Source organism: Lycorma delicatula, chromosome 4, assembly GCF_047948215.1.
Source record: "Lycorma delicatula isolate Av1 chromosome 4, ASM4794821v1, whole genome shotgun sequence".
Classification (NCBI taxonomy): domain Eukaryota; kingdom Metazoa; phylum Arthropoda; class Insecta; order Hemiptera; family Fulgoridae; genus Lycorma; species Lycorma delicatula.
The window spans coordinates 211,644,617-211,665,379 of NC_134458.1; the positions used below are offsets into that span (position 1 = coordinate 211,644,617).

At 29.8% G+C, this 20,763-nt stretch overlaps 1 protein-coding gene across 1 annotated transcript in view; it reads right to left on the bottom strand.

Annotated features, from left to right (window-relative positions):
• Window positions 1-20,763, bottom strand: part of skd (mediator complex subunit skuld) — a 105,536-nt gene that overhangs the window by 29,270 nt on the left and 55,503 nt on the right. The window contains exons 13-15 of the mRNA XM_075365145.1: window positions 20,293-20,474; window positions 13,759-14,560; window positions 8,126-8,384 (exon numbers count right to left, since the gene is read on the bottom strand). Of these exons, the coding sequence (XP_075221260.1) occupies window positions 8,126-8,384; window positions 13,759-14,560; window positions 20,293-20,474 (1,243 nt within the window). The remainder of the gene's footprint in view (window positions 1-8,125; window positions 8,385-13,758; window positions 14,561-20,292; window positions 20,475-20,763) is intronic.

Sequence of the window (20,763 nt, forward strand, 5' to 3'; positions counted from 1 at the left end):
GTATATAATACTTTATATTTTACTTTAGTATAAAATACCTTATATTTTTTCACACTACGTCTTATGTATTGTTTACATGGTAGTTATTTTGTTATTGTGTTTGATAGTTGTATTATATAAATATTATTAATTAAAGTAGTATCATATCCATTTTTAACCGCTGTGTTTTATGATGTTTATTTCAATTATTTAACTTTTCTTTATTATTTTGTGTATATTTGATGGCTCTATTAATCATTTAATTAATTCTATTACTTTTATGAGACCGAGGGTGATCTGACTTTTTATAAATTGTTATACTTATACTTATAATTGTTATACTTATAGATATAAGTTTTCTATATACTGATGTTTCAATTTGGTTGTCCTTGTTTATTTTGATATAGATGTCTAAATAATTTAACATTCAATTATTATCTATTTCAAATGTGAATTCTAAATTTTCATTATAAAAATTTAATTTGTTTAAAATTATTAATTTACATTGTTTATTACCAGGTTATATATAATGAGAATATAATATATAATAAGAATATAATAATAAATAGTGCCCATATTAAAACTTTATTTGTATGAGTGATCAAGAAATTCATTAGACTATGCCAGTAAGAGTCTGCAGAACAGCACGGCAAAGTCAATAAACTATGTTTACAGTTGTAAACATGACCTAACCTAAAAGTGAAATGAAAATTGAGAAAAAATTAAAAAATAAGCATGAAAACAGTTAAATTAGATTTTTAATGAAGAATACTTTCAAAAAATACCTCAAATTTTGTTAGACAATGTTTTTTATTCTTCAATTTGATGAACCACAGGACTTGAATGTGTCACTTTTCCTCAAAAAGGTGGGTTTACGAATCGCACTGATAGGTAGCAGTACTTGATAGTATTATTAGTTTACTAGAGATTATAGCTGCTAATAAAACACAAACAGTAGGAAAGTGTTGTAAATATGGCAAAAAAGGTTTGTTACATAAAACAGAAATAGATTCGATTGGTAAAATTTTTATTCTACTGTTAGAAGTATTTGATGGACAAATAAAAAAAGGTTCATTCAATAATAATATAAAAAGTGTGTCCACGAATATGCAAAAATTGAGTTACATTTACAAAATAATAAGTGGAATATTACATCATGGATCTTCGATTCGTGAAGATCATTATATTAGTTTTATTAAAAAAGGAAAAACATGGTATGAAGTGAATATGATTATAAACAAAAAAAAAAAAAAAAAATTGGCTGAGAAATTCAAAAAATCTATATTTGTTTGTTCTAGAAAGGCAATAAATTATAATAATAAATCCATAAGATACGAGGGTCGTTCAATAAGTCCTTAGAAAAAGATAGTATTAAAAACAAATTATTTTGTGTAATTTTTTTTATTTTTCAACATAATCTCCTTTTAACTCTATATACATTTCCAAGCATTTCTCCAACTTTTTTAAGCCGTCCAAAAAGTAGAATTTCAGAAAGTCCTCAAAATAAGTATCTGTTTGGGCGATGACCTCCTCGTTTGATATGAACTATTGCCTGCCAAGCCATTTTTTCAAGTTTGGAAATAAAAATAAAAAAATCACTGGGGGCCAAATCCAGTGGATGTTTGTAAAATCTGAACTTTAATTTCATAATTTTGGCCATCGAAACTGCGTAGGTGTGCACCTGTGCATTGTCTTGATGGAAGAGGATCTTTTCTTTTTCAAATGAGGATGTTTTTTCTTGATTTCTTCACTTAACCAGTGCAATAACAATGCATAATACTCTCCAGTTATTGTTAGTCCTTTTTCCAAGTAATCAATGTAGATGATACCGCATGCATCCCAAAAAACCATCGCCATCATCTTGCTGGCTGATTTCACCATCTTCGCCTGCCCGTTTGCCTTCTAAAACCCACTGTTTTGACTGTTCCTTTGTCTCTTGAGTGTAGTAGTATATCCATGTATTGTCCACAGTAATGTATCGACATACAAACTCATCAAGATTGCGATGGAAAAGCGCCGAAACAGCCTTGGAGTCAACCACACAATTGCATTTATTCTCCACTGATAGCAAACGTGGCACTCATCTTGCCAAAATTTTTTCACACCCAATTTTTCGTGCAAAATTGAAAACACTGTATCTTGCAATATGCCCGTGGCCTCAACTATTTTGTGGACTTTAATTCGTTGATCACTCAAAACCATATATCATGAATTCTGTCAATCATTTTGGGGGTGGTTACTTCCACTGGATGTCCAAAACAATGTTAATCTTTTGTGGATGTATGGCCACATTTAAACTCATTTACCCAATTATAAACACTTGCAAAGATAGGAGCAGATGTACCATGAACTTCATCCAACTCAACTTTGATCTATTTTGGTGTTAAGCCCTTTAAATATAAGTGTTTAATCACCACTCGAAACTCACGTTTTTCCATTTTTTTTTTTTAAAAACAATAGCTTGTTGCTTCAATCAACAATGACAATGAAACTATGTAATGGATACAGATGAAACTTTAACTGCACTCTAGCGACAAATGACGCTTACTAAAAATAAACCATTTTCGATACTATGAGCATCATCTCTTGGATTTTCTAAGGACTTATTGAACGACCCTCGTAACATTCAGTAATTCATAAATAAAATAAAAGAATAGTCTAATAAAACACAGTGAAATCCAAAAAAAATTGCAATGAAATTGTAAACTGTACGGTAAGAGTCTTGCAGATACCATTTCTTCCGCTCAAAAAACAAAAATTTCTGTAATATAAATAAAACTGTTTTTAACAAAATGATAGTGATATCAAAATAGGTAAGACATTAGATTTCTATTATCAAAATCTGTTATTAATTTAGAATTTTATTTAAAAGAAAATATATGTTAAATATATATAATAGACAATAGATATACAATAAACAATGTTTAAGTGTTCCATATAATAAGCAAAAAATAGAAAAATTTGTTACAAAACTCTTACCGGCTCAATTTCATTTACACGTAAAACATATCACACTTACAGAACTAATATTCTTATGATTCCTTGTCTAATAAATGAAATCAGGCCGGTAATTTTTGTAACAAATTTTTCTATTTTTTACTTATTATATGGAACATTTACAACTTTATTGTAATTTTACTGGATACTATGTACTAATTCACTCTAAAAATTCTGTAAATATATTTCTGACATAATAGCTGATAGTGGAATTCCTGTAGGTTAAGGTATTGTTTGTGTAAAATATTCGTTATTAAACACAAAATAGTTTTGTTTACATATATTTCTTATAATAGTGAAGATATCTTTAATAAATTTTGGATCTTCTTGGTTACATTTTAATTTATTTTTTATTATTTTTATGGTACGGTCTACAGGTGGTAAGCTAGGATATATGTTAGTAATGTCATAACTAGCCATTCTAGTGTCATAAAAACTGCTACAGATAGCAGCACTCATGTTAATTAATAAGCAATTATCATTATTTTAATATTCTTATTTTTATTTTGCAATAACAGAATTATTTAAGTCATGAATGAGGAAGCAGGATCCTGAGACAGTACTTTCAAGAAAAATTAAAGTAAGATATGTCTTTCTCAACATTCTGTATTAGGTGGATTATTTAATAGAATTTAAATATATAAAATAATCATATTCTATGTGTACATATAAAAAAAAAACTTTTGCAAAATTTAATAATTAGTAAGCATAGATATTTATGTACTACATAATAAAATTTGTAGTAGTAGTGTGTATATTATGTGAAGGAATATTTCATCAAAGTGATTTTGTGAAAATAAGTGGAACCAAATATGTGATACATTAGTAATGTGTCTGGAGCATAATCTAACCTCAAAGTATGGACAAGTCACTAAGTGACTTTGCAAAGAACAATAATAACTGAAATTAAAAGCCAAATACAAGAAGATAGCAGGGCACAAATGCTTAAAGAACTGCAAGAATCTGAAGACACGCGTAATACTATAATAATAAATGAAGATGCAGAATATGAAATCATGAAAAAAGAAAACATATTACTAAAACAACTAAACAAGGAATTAATAAAAAAAAATGCACTGTTAATGGAATTCAATAGGATACAAGAAAGTGAACAAGTAAGTAAACCAACTTTTGCATAAATAACTAACCCAAATTAAACCTCAAACAAAAAGAGTACCAAAAATAATAATAAAGAGAATGAACAAGGATGATCGATCATACATAAAAGATAAATAAAAGATAAAAGATAAAACATGATAAAAGATAAATAAATCTATTCAAACTAAATGAATCTACATGAAGAATGATAATGAAATGGTTATCAGTTGTATGAATGAAAATAGTGCATTTACAACTGAAAAGTTCTACAAAATAAATTACCTGGTGCTTTTAAAATTTGAGTGGAACAATTACTAAAACACAAAACAAAAATAGTTGGAAAAGATAATTATGAAAAAATGGACAATAAAAAAAATTGAACATATTAAGATATAAATAACAGGAATTTTAGCAATTTTAGCACCAAAGGCCAAGTTTTACACATGTACACCAATAAAAATTCTGGAATGGATACAGTTATGGAGTTTCACCTGAAATTTATATACATCTAAGAGAAAGCAACGATCAAATTTTTGTAGGATATCACAATTGTAGAATTTATGATATGATAAATGTTAGACCAAGCTTCAAGTGTGGTAGTTTTGGACATAGTGGAAAGAAATGTAGAAATGAAGTAATATGCCTAAAGTGTTCTGATAAACATGAAACTAACATGTCCTCAAGTCAAGAAGTAAGGTGGTCCAAATTGTATTTATAACAATAAATACAAATCTAATTATAACACTAATCATTCTACCATGGCCTTGAATATGTGCCAAAAATATAAGAACAGAGCAAAAAAGTTAATTGAGATGACTGATTATTCTGTGATACCTGAATTACAGATATGGAACAATACAAATATACAGGCACATTGACCAAGGGTAACTCAATGGATGACACCTGCTACATCAATAACTAGACTACACAAAAGTCCCTTATGCACTTTATACAAGCAACAGAATTGTCCAACTGCATAAATATGCAGTGTTCAGTGGAAAAGGGGAAAGGAACTGATTCAAGTGAGAGAATAAGAAGAAACAACATATTGTAATCTTGAAACTCTCAACAGAAATACCCATGGTGATGATAGATTAATACTATACCTAAACATAAGAAGCTTAAATGCCAATCATGAAAAACTTGAAATTTTTGTTGAGAGTTTATCAACTATCCCTTATATCATTATTTGTACTGAAACTTGAAAACTTGAAAGTTTTCAAGTTTCTGTTTCTGTTCAAACATGTTTTTGTTTGACAGAGTGTAGAATATATTACAATAACAGGATGATCAACAAATCGGATGGTATTGTTATATACGTGAAGGAAAATTTAATGGATAGTACTGAAATTATAAAAATAGACAGACAAAGTTCTAAATACAAGTGTGAAAATCGATGAGTTGAGCAACTTTGAGGTATCAGCAATATATAGATCACATTATATGCCTAAACTTGAATTTATCAATCATATAAAGAAATTATTAAATCAGAAGAAAAATCTCAAAAATAATATAATCATTGGAGACTATAATATTGATTTGCTAGAATATGATGATATAAGTCAAGAACTTTTAAATAATTTTCTTGGGAATGGATATATACCCGGTTTTCACACGGTAACAAGACCATCCGATAATGAAAACGATGGACAGTGCATTGACAATATGTTCATCAAAACCACATCATTAATCTTCAGGACATTAAAACTTGAAAGCTCAATGACAGACAATTACCCGTTATTAGCATCTTTGAATAAATTGGAAATAAAAACAACTGGTATAAGATAAAATTTAAATTATGGCAAACTCAAAAATTATACTGAAACAGTTATTTGGAAGAGCATAAACTCTATGAAAGATCCAAATGAAGCAACTGATAGTCTCATAATGGTAATAAGGAAATATATTGATGGTACCAAATATATTAGTCAAGTTAGAAAAGATAGAAATAAAATACCTAGAAAGGATTAGATTACTACAGGAATAATAAACTCCTGTATTAGAAAAAAGTTACTATATAAAACATGGAAATAGAGCCCACAAATGAAAAATTGAAAACTGAACAAAAAAACTATGATAAAACCTTAAGTTATAAAAATGGCTAAAATGAATTTCGACAGTAAATTAGAAAAAAATTGTGGTATCAGGAATTTATGGAAATTTATAAACTCAAAACTTGGAAATAAGGTAAATAAAAATAATGGAATAAATTATATTTATTATGATAGCAAGAATAAGATTGAAAAGCTTGAAGAAATTGCGAATATTATGAAGACATATTTTTGTGAAATAGGAGATAATTTAAGCAAAAAGATTTTACAACCGTTGAATAAGAATATAAAACTACCGCCTATGAATGATAAAACTATATTTGTTAAATGTACTGATGAGATAGAAATACAACAAATCATTAAAGATCTGAAGTTAGAAAATGGCATAGATAATTTTTAATACAAAATCAATTAAGACATTAGCTTGTTATACAGCCTGACGGTCTAAAGAGAACTGAAGTTATACCAAAGGTCCTAAATGTAATATGAGTAACTATAAACCTATATCTCTAATATGAATCTGGAAAAAATCTTTGAGAAAATAATTCATAAAAGGATTTACGACTCTGTATCTGAATGTAGAATACTAGCAAATAATCAATATGGTTTTATAAAGAATAAAGGAACTAATGATGCTCTCAGCTACATAACTAATAAACTATAAAATGAATTGGATAAAAATAATCAAATGGCTTTTACATTTTTGGACCTAGCAAAAGCATTTGACATTGTAGACCACTGAATTTTATTGGATAAGCTTTATAGATATGGTATCAGGAAGAAAACTTTGAAACTTATGGAACGTTATCTAAATAACAGGCAACAGAATGTTAGAGTTGAAGTAGCCAAATATTATAGGAAGATATCAATAGGAGTTCTGCACGGTACAATCTTAGGACTCCTATTTCTTATATTGTATATCAATGATGTTCTTGTGGATATACCTGAAGGTTGTAGCTGCAACTGGCAAAAATTGGATTGAAGTTGAAAGAAAAATGAATGAATACTTAAAACAATATTTCAAATTGGCTAGCCCTGAATAAGTTATCTCTGAATGTAGACAAGACAGTATTTATGATCTTCGGAACCTACAGTGACAGTATACCATGAAAATGAATGTGCAAATCAAAGGTGTTAAGCTGAAAAGAGTTAAATATAGTAAATATTTAGGAATGATTATTGATCTTAACCTGAAATGGGATAAACAAGTTGAGTTCGTAATCAAAATGACTAAATACCTAGTATTTATATTTTATAAGCTATCAAAAATCATGAAACAAAAACATTAAGAATGATATATTACACCTTTTTCCACAGCTTAATTAATTATGGAATTATTGCATGGGGTGGTGCATACAAAATGTGGACAAACTTAATGCAGTCCCTCCAGGAAAGAATGTTGAGAATAATAAGTAAAAATACTTTTAGTGAGAAATTACCTATGAACATTGAACAGGTGTTTTCTTACCCATCATTAAATTACAAAATAAATTCATCATAGTACAACAACAAATAAATATATTCCAATGCCGAGAATGAATAAGACTAATAAGCATTCATGAATAAGATTCAAAAGCAGTTATATCAAAGCTATAAAAATATTTAATCTACTGCCACATGATCTCAGATTAATAGGAAATAAGCGTACCATAAGCAGAAAACTTAAGGAATGGATGGATTAAATTGAATATATAAATTTTATATTTTGTTAAAATACTCAACAGAGCACTTTAACAAGTTAAAGCGCCCTAGTTGAATTTTTTGAATTCTATGCTTAAAAGGATCATACGTGGTGTGATCATTACTTTTGGAGATATATATAAGATGTATATCTGGTGTGTTTTAGTTAAGTTCAGTTTTTTTAGTATGTATGTTCCAGTCCTGCGAACAGGTAATCACTATTACCTCAGCAGGTGTACTGATGTGTATTAACTGATGTATATTGACTGGTTAAATAAATAAATGGCAACAAAGAAAAAAACAGAATATTGCAAAATTACCTCTTCCAGCAAGCCTATGGAACTGTCTCCATGTTAATGGTCCAGAGACAGTATATGGTGCATCCCATAGACGTGTCGTACATTTTTTCTGTATTGCATCCTGTAACAACGGTTGTAATGTTTTCATAATTCGGACAATATCTTGATTGCAACGTGGCCCTCTCGCCCTTAAGAAACCCCACCTGTGTATCGCAGGTGCTTTAACGCCCACAGGACCACATCCAGCTCCAGCTTGCTGTCTTGCAGCCATCTCTTCAACCTTTATTAAACAATAAAAATAAATAGAATGCAAATAAAGAGCTATAACAAAACACTTAATAAAAATCAACATTTCACTCAAAAACTGTTATGAACATTTTTAGTAAGATTGTGTCATTTTACAGAGATCAAAGTACATATAAAAAAATATATTAAAAAAAAAATTAATTAAAAAAAAATTCAAAGTATTAACTGACAAATAAATATTACTTATACAATGTTATAAAATGAGAACAGCTTTAACAGTGTTTTTAGAATAAAATCAAGAAATACAAAAAATATCATTAGTTATTATAATTTTATTATGTACTCAGCTTGGATTTTAGTAAGTATCCACCAAAATACATATTTTAGTTTTTTACATTGAAAGCAATTACATAAATCACTGAAAAGAAATATTGGTACATGGATACAGACATAAGATTTGGGTGATTTTATCTGTCATAGTTAAAAAATTTATAAATTAACAATTAATATAATCCACCTTACCAGCATGTAGATATGTTCTCTAGATCTTTCAGCTGACTTGGAAGCCATCTCAGGAGTTAAAATTAATGCATTAAAGTCAAAGTTTAAAAATCATAGTTAAAATTTAAAAAATGTCATGACTGTCCCGGTCCTACTAGTATACTCAAATGAGTATACTAGTATAATTTTAACTCGATGGCTTCCAAGTAAGCCGAAAGATTTAGAGAATGCATCAACGTGCTGGTAAGGTGGATTATATTAATTGTTAATTTTATTTATTTAACATATCAGCGGTACCATGTTTGGGAAATTAAAAAAAATTGTTCTCAAATGAAAAAGACGAGTGATTTTTTTTGAGAATTCAATTTGTAAGATTTCTAATAAAGCTGTCACACATGTGTAGACAATTCTTCAAAAGATATTCCATACCAGTTACAGCTGCTGTTAGTCAATGTCTTATATTATTATTATTATTATATAGTTCTGTTTATTTTATACTACTACACATTTCATTTTTACGGGAGTAATAAAAAAATTTATTTGTAGTGTGTACTTTATTCTTGATATTACTGTTTTGTTTTTTCAGTGTTATTTATTAATAGGTTGAGTCATCAATGCCTGTGGAGAATAACTAGTCCAGATTATTTTAAATAGAAATCTAAAATTTAACTCGTGCAAAGATTTAATTGGTGATAGCAGGCAATGTTTTCCTGATACTGACAAAGCTTTCGTACAGCAAACAATTCAAAACCTACAACCTTACACAAAGAATTAAAAAAAAATGGAAGACTCAAAAATAAGTGGTCAGGGTACAGGAGATATATATGTATCCAAGTTCTTACTTTGATTGGCTAATGTTTACTACTGATAACATTACACCCCAGCCCTGACTGGAGATCAGAAAAAGAGTAAAAAAGAACAAACTGTTAAAAATTTACACGGTGGCCTGCAGTCAACAATAATGATAATTTAAAATATTGACTGATTTGGATTTAGCCTATGGCAACTCGTTTTAGCAAAAGCTAGGGACAATAGAGCCTGGAACCCACAACTTCACTAAGTAAAACCTCTAACATGACGGTTCCAGTTATCTCTGATACACAAATGATTAATATCAAGATAAAACAATTAAATCTTTTGAAATTTTGAAAGATTAATTTTCGCAGATAAATTGGTCAAATCTTTCCAACAATGAAAGATAAATCGCAGAAAACTAAACTGGTGACTAATCAGTTGGAAATATTTATCTTTATACAATTCTATCAGTATGTTATGAACAATTTATTTCACAAATTTTTTACCCATAATTTAGAAAAATTTATCTTTTCCATATTATTGCTCTGTGTGGATGCGTCTTAAATATGTAAAGATAAATTGGCCGGATAAATCGCTTATAAATATTTATCTTTCCAAATTTATAACTCCTGTGTTTACCTAGCTATTTTAATAACAAAAGTTTTTTTCAGAATATTTTCTTGTTTGTTATATATCTTCAATTTTTCAAGTTCTAACCAATTGTAAAATTCAGAAGTATCAAAACAGTTGTAACATTTGTTATAGTAAGACAATTATCAGAATTAGGAAATCTATCTTTGTGTTAAAATTTATTAATTGGTTTTTTAATCAATTTACAGAGTATTAAAACTATATCAATCATATACACATACCTGTTAATTAAGAATAGAATTTAGTTTCATGTCCATGTTCATTTACATTTAAGGCTTTAAACTAAGTTTTTATTATATAACTTGAGAATGCAATTTAATTTACAATTTAAATTATATCTCAATTGACAGTTGTAATATATTAAGTGAATTTATATGTTGCACTGTGTTTTAAATGAGCTAAAACATATTTGAAAAAATTTGCTTAAAAGGTACAAATGGTTCAAAGTAAAAATAGATTATTGGTTTAGTAAGTGGTAATATTCAATCAACATACATTAAACTGATATGAGACACAAGTAATAGCTATAGCAATAATTTAAATATCGTTCTATAGTTTACTATAACAAACAATATTAAATACAATTTTAGGAATTTTTTTCATAAACTTCACTAATAACCAATTAGAATTTAAGAAGCAATCTTTCCTTATGGGGAAAATGATAAAATGATAGTAATGTCGCTGTTATTTCTTACATGCCATCTGCTTGATTTTAAAATATATAGAGATCGTTTATTGATTCCTAACTCGTCTAACTAACATGCTTTATTCAATTCATGTAATGAAGATGAAGAGACATTAAAAGAAGACCTAGATTAAAAATAAGGACAAGGAGGATAAAGAGATGAAAACTGATAAAAAAAAATCACATGCTCTGCAAGTTAACAAACAAATATTGAAATGATAAATGGTTAACAATTATATCTTAAGGCTTAAGATTTTGAAGATTAAAACAAATGCAATAAATTTAATATTAATAACAAAAAATCTGAAAAACATTTGTTTTTTTCTGATATCAGTAATGTATTATTTTCTAACTTATTATGTACAAACACCACAAAAATATAATTTTGTACAACATTATTTATTACTAAGTATTAAAAATTGATATTACTATGGATATTAAGTGTTAAAAATTTTTTATATTTATTCTTATTAAAAATTTAAGATACCTTAAACTTTATATGTAAGTGGTAATATTATATAGGAGTAGAAGTAAAATAAATAATCCTTCCCACCCTCTATGATAATTATACCTTTTTAAAACATATTGATACTTTTTGGCACATGTTATATATATAAAGCAAACTAAGCTATCACTCAAAGTTTTTAATAGATAAAAATATACAGCTCAAATCACATGAACTACTTCAGTATAAATCAACTTCCCCTTATCTTATTCATAATAATCCATGTAACTTTTTGTGGCATGATCATAGTAACTGAAAATTCTATTCTACTTTTGTTACAAATCCCTGGATTTAACCATTGAAAAGTTTTATTTTTATATTTTATGAAAAAATTTAGATTTCTGCAACACAAATTTTACATTAATGTAAGACTTACTGTAAAATGGAAAAAAAACAGACTGCATAACTTGTAGTTGGGGCTAAACTTTGAAAAAAAAAAGGCAAAACACTCTGCATTGACTTTGACACACTAAATAAACCTTCTTAAGGCGATACACTAAATATAACCTTCTTTTGTTCTCAAAAATTTTGTTAGACTGACCGCATTAAAACAGTACTCTGCAAACTTTCATTCACTTATTTTCTACGGTTTAATTTCTAGCGGGTAACAAATCACAGTGAAAGCACATTTTTATCTGGATTTTGATATAATGATTCTTGCCAAAAGACCTTTATATATGTGATTTTCCATCCTGTTTATTTTATCATTCTCTCCTTTTCATATAAAAAAAATACATCCAGATTTTTCCTGAATAAAAATTTTCATAGCTATTTTACTAGCAAATTAGATAATATATACATGGATCATCAAGAAAAATATTTCAGTATTTAGAGTGTTTTTCATACATCATTAATTTTAATAATAGTTATCTTCCATAAAATCATTATAAAATTTTTCCAAGTTCAAAATGTAAATAAAAAAAAAGTTTAATGCTCAAATTTTTCACATCATGTGAATCTAAAAATCTAATTAGCAATTAGATTTATTTTTTGAATAATTAAACTATTATTAATACTTCTTAATTAATTTTTAAAGTTACTACAATCATTTTACATTAATTAATTTTGTAATAAAAATGAATCTAGCTTAAATAACCGTACTTCAAATATTTTTTTTTATTGTTGTATATACAACAAACAAGAATACACCTTGTATTACTTATAAGGGCAGAAACACTGTTCCTTGTATTATACATAATAATAAAAGCGAATAATATTTATTTATATTAGTAATAACAATATAATTTAATAATTCTTTTTTATATCTATTTTATTTTGGTACTTGTCAGTTAGCATCCCACCTAACACGATATCAACTAACCTAATCCTCACTTTGCTTGCTAACTTTATTTTTATTAATCATATTATTACCTTAAAAATTATTATTTCATTAAAAATAAATGTTTTAAATTTTATTTTATGTTTTCTGTAGTATTCCAATAACATGATTTTGAATTATTACCTGAAAACTTGTATATTCTTGCTTTCAGTGTTATTTGGTTTTGCTCTGTGTTAGTCTTCTGGCATTTAATATTTAAGGTTAATTAGACAAGGTTAACAGGTGAAGTAAGCATTAGGTTATGTTGATATCCTGTTAAGTGGGATGCTAACCAGTATATACACATAAGTACCTTTCTTTTAGTTTATGTATTTTATTTAAAATATCTACTGTAGTATTCTTATTCATTAATTTTTTTTTAATTTTTCATTTCATAGTAATTATATATTAAATATGTCATCAATCAATAAGTTATTGACATACTAATAAGTATGTTGATATACTCCATTTTGCAATTAAAGAAGCTTAATGGTTTACAAGACCATCCCCATTTGGCTTTTAAACTAAAAATAACTCCATTTTCTTAGAAAAAAAAGTACTGGGCACAGACATAGTGGATAATCTTTTTAACTTAATCATAAGGAAATTATACATGTGCTCAAAATTTAAAATTATATAAATATCTATTTAAAATAAGTGCAATGCCTTGGTGTAAAATTATAACAAATATATTTGTGCAGGAGAAAAATGCTTGCCTCAGCCTCTATCATCCAATGTGTCATTAAACTACCCAAACTACTATTAGTAATTTATGATAGATTACATATATATAAATGGTTAAATAAGAGAATTAATATCAATGCTACTATAGTAAAAATAAGTTATGAATCCAATATTATGACAAATATTTTAAAACTACACTGAAAATTAAATTAATCTTATATTGATGCAAAATAAAGTAATAAAATATAAAAAAAAAATCATTAACAAACCTTGCACATGGAGACATGAGTTGCTTGTGCTTGTAAATGAGCTTGTCTGCCCTGTTCAAGGGCAGAGAATGTTACTTGGTTACCATCTGTAAACTCTAAGATGTTAAGAGTTGCTGGTGCAGACATCGGCCTGTAATGCCGAGCAGCACGATACAATGAATTGCTTAAACTGTGTACTACAACACACTGCTGCCTTACTAAATCCATCACACCTAACGCGGCACCCGCACTATTAGAATGTTCTGAAGTGTCCTCGTTTAATCCGGTAATTTCTAGTTCGTCCTCAAAAAATAAACCCGACCGATGGGATAACCTTCTATTAACGACAGCACTAAAACCACAGTTACAACGTATAGAGTCTTCCTCTGGTGGATGATGATTTGGAGAAAACGGAGGATAAGGTGAGAGAGGCATCCCAGGCTGAGGTAAATAAACTGCAGCATCGGCACCTCTAATGTTCCCCACGCACTTTGGTGTCGCATTACACACGCACAATGTGCAACTATCAAAGTTATGATCACGAAAGATATTTAGGGCTGTATCTCCGAGAAGGATGTTAACGATGAGAGAGTTTGCTTCTGGTGGCCGACCAACTGGCGGTTTACTGACTGGAGGCGGACTGTATGGTGGACACTGCTGTCGCCAACTCATCGTCATTGGACTCTGAGGATACGGAGATATGGGACTAAGTCCAGCTCTAGGATGCATCTGCATCATCGGATGAGGATGCATTCCAGAATGTGGATGTGCAGGCGGATGAGATGGCCGGACTCCAACTCCACCTATCATATTACTCATGTGCCTGTAAAAAATAATACTCATTAAAAATCACAGTAAAGTAGCAAAACACTTAAAACCAATATTTGTTTTCATAAAACTTACAACTAACTTCAAAAGCATGGCTGACTCCATGCTGAAATCAATTATCTATGACATTTAAAAACAATAAAGAAAGAGTCAACATAAGCGAATCAATACTTTAAATGTATTTCTCTTGAAAGAACTACATTTTGATAATTACATAGAATAAAAATGATCTTGGAAAAATGATAAGAAAATTATGAATTGTACCAGAAAGGGGAAGAACCGTCATATAAACTTGCACTTAAAATTTACATCAATCTTTTAAAAACATGCTTAAACATTCTGAACATCAAAACATGGTATGGTCGCTATTGCTTGATCGTGTATATTCATACGTGTTCATAGTACACAACAATCAATTTTTCTCAGAAAATAATTTTTATGAAACTGGTTGTAAGAATCTTTTAAATGAGGTCTGTTAAAAAAAATAACTCAACGTTTTTAATTACACACCAATGGAGATATTTAGTGAGGTGCAGTTAGCAGCATTGTGTTCTGCATAACCTCCTCTGTAACCACTTGTTGGATTGTTGATATCTTGTTTAGTTTTTGTGTTGCTATTATTTGAGTGCAATGTGTTTTAAGTATTAGTAGTGATTTTTGGGAGTAACGATAGATACGACGTAAAATTTTGCGAGAAACTGAGGAAAACTTTCATAGAAACGTTTCAACTTTTAAAACACGTTTACAGAGAGATGATGCTCTGGGTTGTACACAATGTTATGAAAGGTTTTCGTGATTTAAAAGTGGTCGTCAGTTAATTGAAGATGACCCTCGACCAGGAAAACTTCGCCCACGTTCAGAAAATCAACGATCTGGTGTCTGCAAATCGCCGATTGACGGTCAAGGGAACTTGCAGAAGAGATTAGCATATCAACTGTATTATGGCATGACATATGACTGAAAAATTGAACATCAATGAAGTTTCAGCAAAGTTTGTTCCTCGTTTGATGACCAAACAGCAAAGAAAACATAGAGTGGATGTTTGTTGGCAATTTCTTGAACAAGCCAATGCCAATGATGATGAAACATACATGCAAAGGATCATAATGAGAGACGAACATTGAGTTTATGGCTACAGCATAAAGGCAAAAGTTCAATCATTACAACGGATCGGGAAAGGATTTCCATGTCTCAAGAAAGCATGTCAGTCTCGATACAATGTGAAAGTGATACTCTCTATTTTTTTAGACTTTAATGGAATTTTGCATGTTTGAATTTTTGCCTCAAGGTGAAACAGTGAACTGTGCGTACTATCAAGGTATTTTACAACGGTAACGTGAAAAAATCTGCAAAAAGAGACCAGAGTTGTGGTGAGACAGTTCATGGTTCCTTCACTACAACCATGTGCCTGCACACTCAGCTTTGTGCCAAAATCAAATGGACTGTCCTCCCTCAGTCTCCCTACTCGTCAGACCTGGCTCCTTGAAATTTTTTTCTTATTTCCGATATTAAATCAGAGATGAAAGAATGTCGTGTTGAGACTATTGAAGACATAAACAAATTTGTCATGAACCTTAAAGGCCACTTCAAATGAAGCTATCCAGAACTGCTTCGTGAAGTGGGAACACTGCTGGGAAAAGTGTGTGAATAGGGGAGAGGAGTACTTTGAAGAAGAGGATAAGGACCAAAAATCTGTAAAATTAATAATAAAGATTAAAAAATAAAGTTCAGTTATATACTGAACAGACCTCGTATCTTGCTAAGAGCATTCTGAGTTTTTAAAAATCATATAGAATAACTAAACTGGTGAAAGAAGAGTGGATTAAAGAAAAGTGTTCAGAAGTGGAAAGAGAAATGAACATTGGTAAAATAGACGGAGCATACAGGAAAGTTAAGGAAAATTTTGGGGTACATAAATTAAAATCTAATAATGTGTTAAACAAAGACGGTACACCAATATATAATACGAAAGGTAAAGTCGATAGATGGGTGGAATATATTGAAGAGTTATACGGAGGAAATGAATTAGAAAATGGTGTTATAGAGGAAGAAGAGGAAGTTGAGGAGGAAGAAATGGGAGAAACAATACTGAGATCTGAATTTAAGAGAGCATTAAAAGATTTAAATGGCAGAAAGGCTCCTGGAATAGACGGAATACCTGTAGAATTACTGCGCAGTGCAGGTGAGGAAGCGATTGATAGATTATACAAACCGGTGTGTAATATTTATGAAAATGGGGAATTTTCATCAGACTTCAAAAAAAGTGTTATAGTTATGATACCAAAGAAAGCAGGGGCAGATAAATGTGAAGAATACAGAACAATTAGTTTAACTAGTCATGCATCAAAAATCTTAACTAGAATTTTATACAGAAGAATTGAGAGGAGAGTGGAAGAAGTGTTAGGAGAAGACCAATTTGGTTTCAGGAAAAGTATAGGGACAAGGGAAGCAATTTTAGGCCTCAGATTAATAGTAGAAGGAAGATTAAAGAAAAACAAACCAACATACTTGGCGTTTATAGACCTAGAAAAGGCTTTCGATAACGTAGACTGGAATAAAATGTTCAGCATTTTTAAAAAATTAGGGTTCAAATACAGAGATAGAAGAACAATTGCTAACATGTACAGGAGCCAAACAGCAACAATAACAATTGAAAAACATAAGAAAGAAGCCCTAATAAGAAAGGGAGTCCGACAAGGATGTTCCCTATCTCCGTTACTTTTTAATCTTTACATGGAACTAGCAGTTAATGATGTTAAAGAACAATTTAGATTCGGAGTAACAGTACAAGGTGAAAAGATAAAGATGCTACGATTTGCTGATGATATAGTAATTCTAGCCGAGAGTAAAAAGGATTTAGAAGAAACAATGAACGGCATAGATGAAGTCCTACGCAAGAACTATCGCATGAAAATAAACAAGAACAAAACAAAAGTAATGAAATGTAGTAGAAATAACAAAGATGGACCACTGAATGTGAAAATAGGAGGAGAAAAGATTATGGAGGTAGAAGAATTTTGTTATTTGGGAAGTAGAATTACTAAAGATGGACGAAGCACGAGCGATATAAAATGCCGAATAGCACAAGCTAAACGAGCCTTCAGTAAGAAATATAAGTTGTTTACATCAAAAATTAATTTAAATGTCAGGAAAAGATTTTTGAAAGTGTATGTTTGGAGTGTCGCTTTATATGGGTGAAACTTGGGACAATCGGAGTATCTGAGAAGAAAAGATTAGAAGCTTTTGAAATGTGGTGCTATAGGAGAATGTTAAAAATCAGATGGGTGGATAAAGTGACAAATGAAGAGGTATTGCAGCAAATAGATGAAGAAAGAAGCATTTGGAAAAATATAGTTAAAAGAAGAGACAGACTTATAGGCCACATACTAAGGCATCCTGGAATAGTCGCTTTAATATTGGAAGGACAGGTAGAAGGGAAAAATTGTGTAGGCAGGCCACGTTTGGAGTATGTAAAACAAATTGTTGGGGATGTAGGATGTAGAGGGTATACTGAAATGAAACGACTAGCACTAGATAGGGAATCATGGAGAGCTGCATCAAACCAGTCAAATGACTGAAGACAAAAAAAAAAAAAAAAAAATAGAATAACTAACAGCAATGAATACTAAAATCACAAGCTTTTATTTTTTTCTATCAACTGCTATTGTTATCTTTAGTGCAGTAAGAAATACTAAATAGTGAGCTATGTTTATGATCAATTAGCTGTAAAATAAAACATGAACCAAAATACTCCAATATTTTACTATAAAAAAGAAAATCATAAATATAAAATTGGTCACCTAAAACCAAACGCTTAAGTAAAATAATAAATAACAGAAAAAAAAATTTACTACACATTTGCGACTACATGTAAAAAGAATACAATAATTAATAAATCTTTTTTTAGGATGCTGAATTGATAATTATGGTTGATATATGGTATGAAACAATACATCATTTGAGTTTAGTTTTTGATATTGGAATTTATTTACAATTTAGTAGATGAATTTAAAAAATAAATTACATAAGTTAATATTTTTTTTTTAATTTTATTTAAATTACATATGGAAAAAATTACATGCCAAACAAAGAATTTTTTATTATTATTTGTTTAATGAAATATTACAATTTAACTGTTTTTAACATGATAAAACTGTGATCTATAACCATGCACAACTGAAAAGTTAACTGTAATTACGAGAGGTTATCTCTAAAGTAAAGACCATTTCATAGTACAATTTATTCTGAAAACCTAATAAATACTTTTGATTTCTCTTAAACTACATACCTTATACTACTTCCCTACATAACTGCCACATGAATTAAGACATTTATCATAGTGATACATCAGCTTCAATATACCCTCGTTGTATTCTTCTGCCGCCAATCCATTTAGCTACTGATTAACAGCAACCTTAAGTTCATCGTCACCTGTGAATTGCTTACCACTAGATTGCTACCACATAGATTCTTTTAATTTCCTAAACAAATGATAATCAGAAGGAGTAAGTCCAGACTATATGGACTATATATTTACGATCACCTGGTGGGCGATTCTAAATTTCCAATCCAAATGATCTCAGTAAATCATGTGTTGGACCCGCAACATGTGGCATGCATTAACGTGCAGCAGGACGATGCTGTTGGTCAGCTGCCCATGTCGCCGATTTTGAATGGTGCACTGTTACTTACATAGAGTTTTGCAGTAGGCTTCTGCATTTATAGTCATTCCACATGGCATGAAATCAATCAGCAGTATGCTAAACCGATCCCAAAAGACTGTGGCCATCAGTTTGTGTCCAAATGGCAATGGGTTGACCTTTGTTGATCTGGTTGATTGAGGATGACACCATTCACTTGACTGCTGTTTTCCCTTTGACGCTTAATACGAAATCCCTGTTTCATTGCCGGTAACAATAGAATTACATAACTCATCACCTTTTTCTGTGTAACGCATCAAAAATTCCAAAGCAGATCCCATTCGGATATTTTTGTGATGTTCCATTGAGACATATGAAACTTGTGATCATATAAAACACAAGTTTTCATTTCTTTCTATTTCCAGATACTTTTGAGTTTCTGGCAGCTAATGTTACCCTTTAAATCACTCATAACTGTTACTTTTTTTTTTTGGGCTTTGTTCTTTAAAACTTCTACTGATTCATGTAGAACTGTGTAAATTTTCTCTTCTTTCTCATGACATTTCTCAGCTGGTTGTCTTTCCTATTCTAAATTAATCCAATTAAGTTTTTATTCTTAATAACTCTCTTCACTACTTTCTTTAAGGGCCTTCCTGAACGTTATCATGCACATTAAATCTGTTATTTCTAAACCTTTCACACCATTTTTGGACATTTCTTTAATTCATTACATTATCATCGTACACAGCAACTAACTGCCTATGAATTTCAGCCGGCTGAACGTTTGGATGGTTTAAAAACCATACGACTCCACGTATTTTACAGTCGGCGGCAACATCCATTTTCCTATTTATTTTATAATGTAATAACTCAAAACGTAATCAAAGATAATACAACGCGATAACTTACAGACAACAATGCAGTGTGTACATTACTAGCATGGCCATGAATGACACAGGTTCGCCAATCTTAAGGAGAGAAATTTCCTAGCAGTCTTTACTTTTAGAGATATCCCTCGTACATAGAACTGAAAATAACAAAGGATTTATATTTTTCAATTTACAACTAAAATGAAACATTATATTACCCTTGTGGAGGTTTCTCCTGGTGATGCTGATGCGAAGAGAACATCCATGATGGCTTGTAAACACAATGGGATGGTAGTGTTACTGGAGGGTGATTCTGACTCGGCAAATTAGTAAGCGGTGCATATTTCGTTGAACCGACAAACTTCCACATTTGTGGTGGCCGAAAAACAAATGACCAGTCCTATAATCAAATTTTAAAAAGTTAAATCTACAACAAAAATTCATCAATCAATTTAAAAATTTAATAAGCAATCACACATTTACCTCAATCACAATATGATGGGTTAACTGTAAACAAGGAATCCATGAAGAATAAACCATTAACAAATACTTAACAGTAAATAATGAAACTTCATCATCTTGTCTTTTTGAGTAAGAACAAACAATATTCAACAGTTCAAACCATGGTAGAATTCACTTATACTTTATCACCCAGGTATATAAATCGATACTATTTAATAATCTTCTTG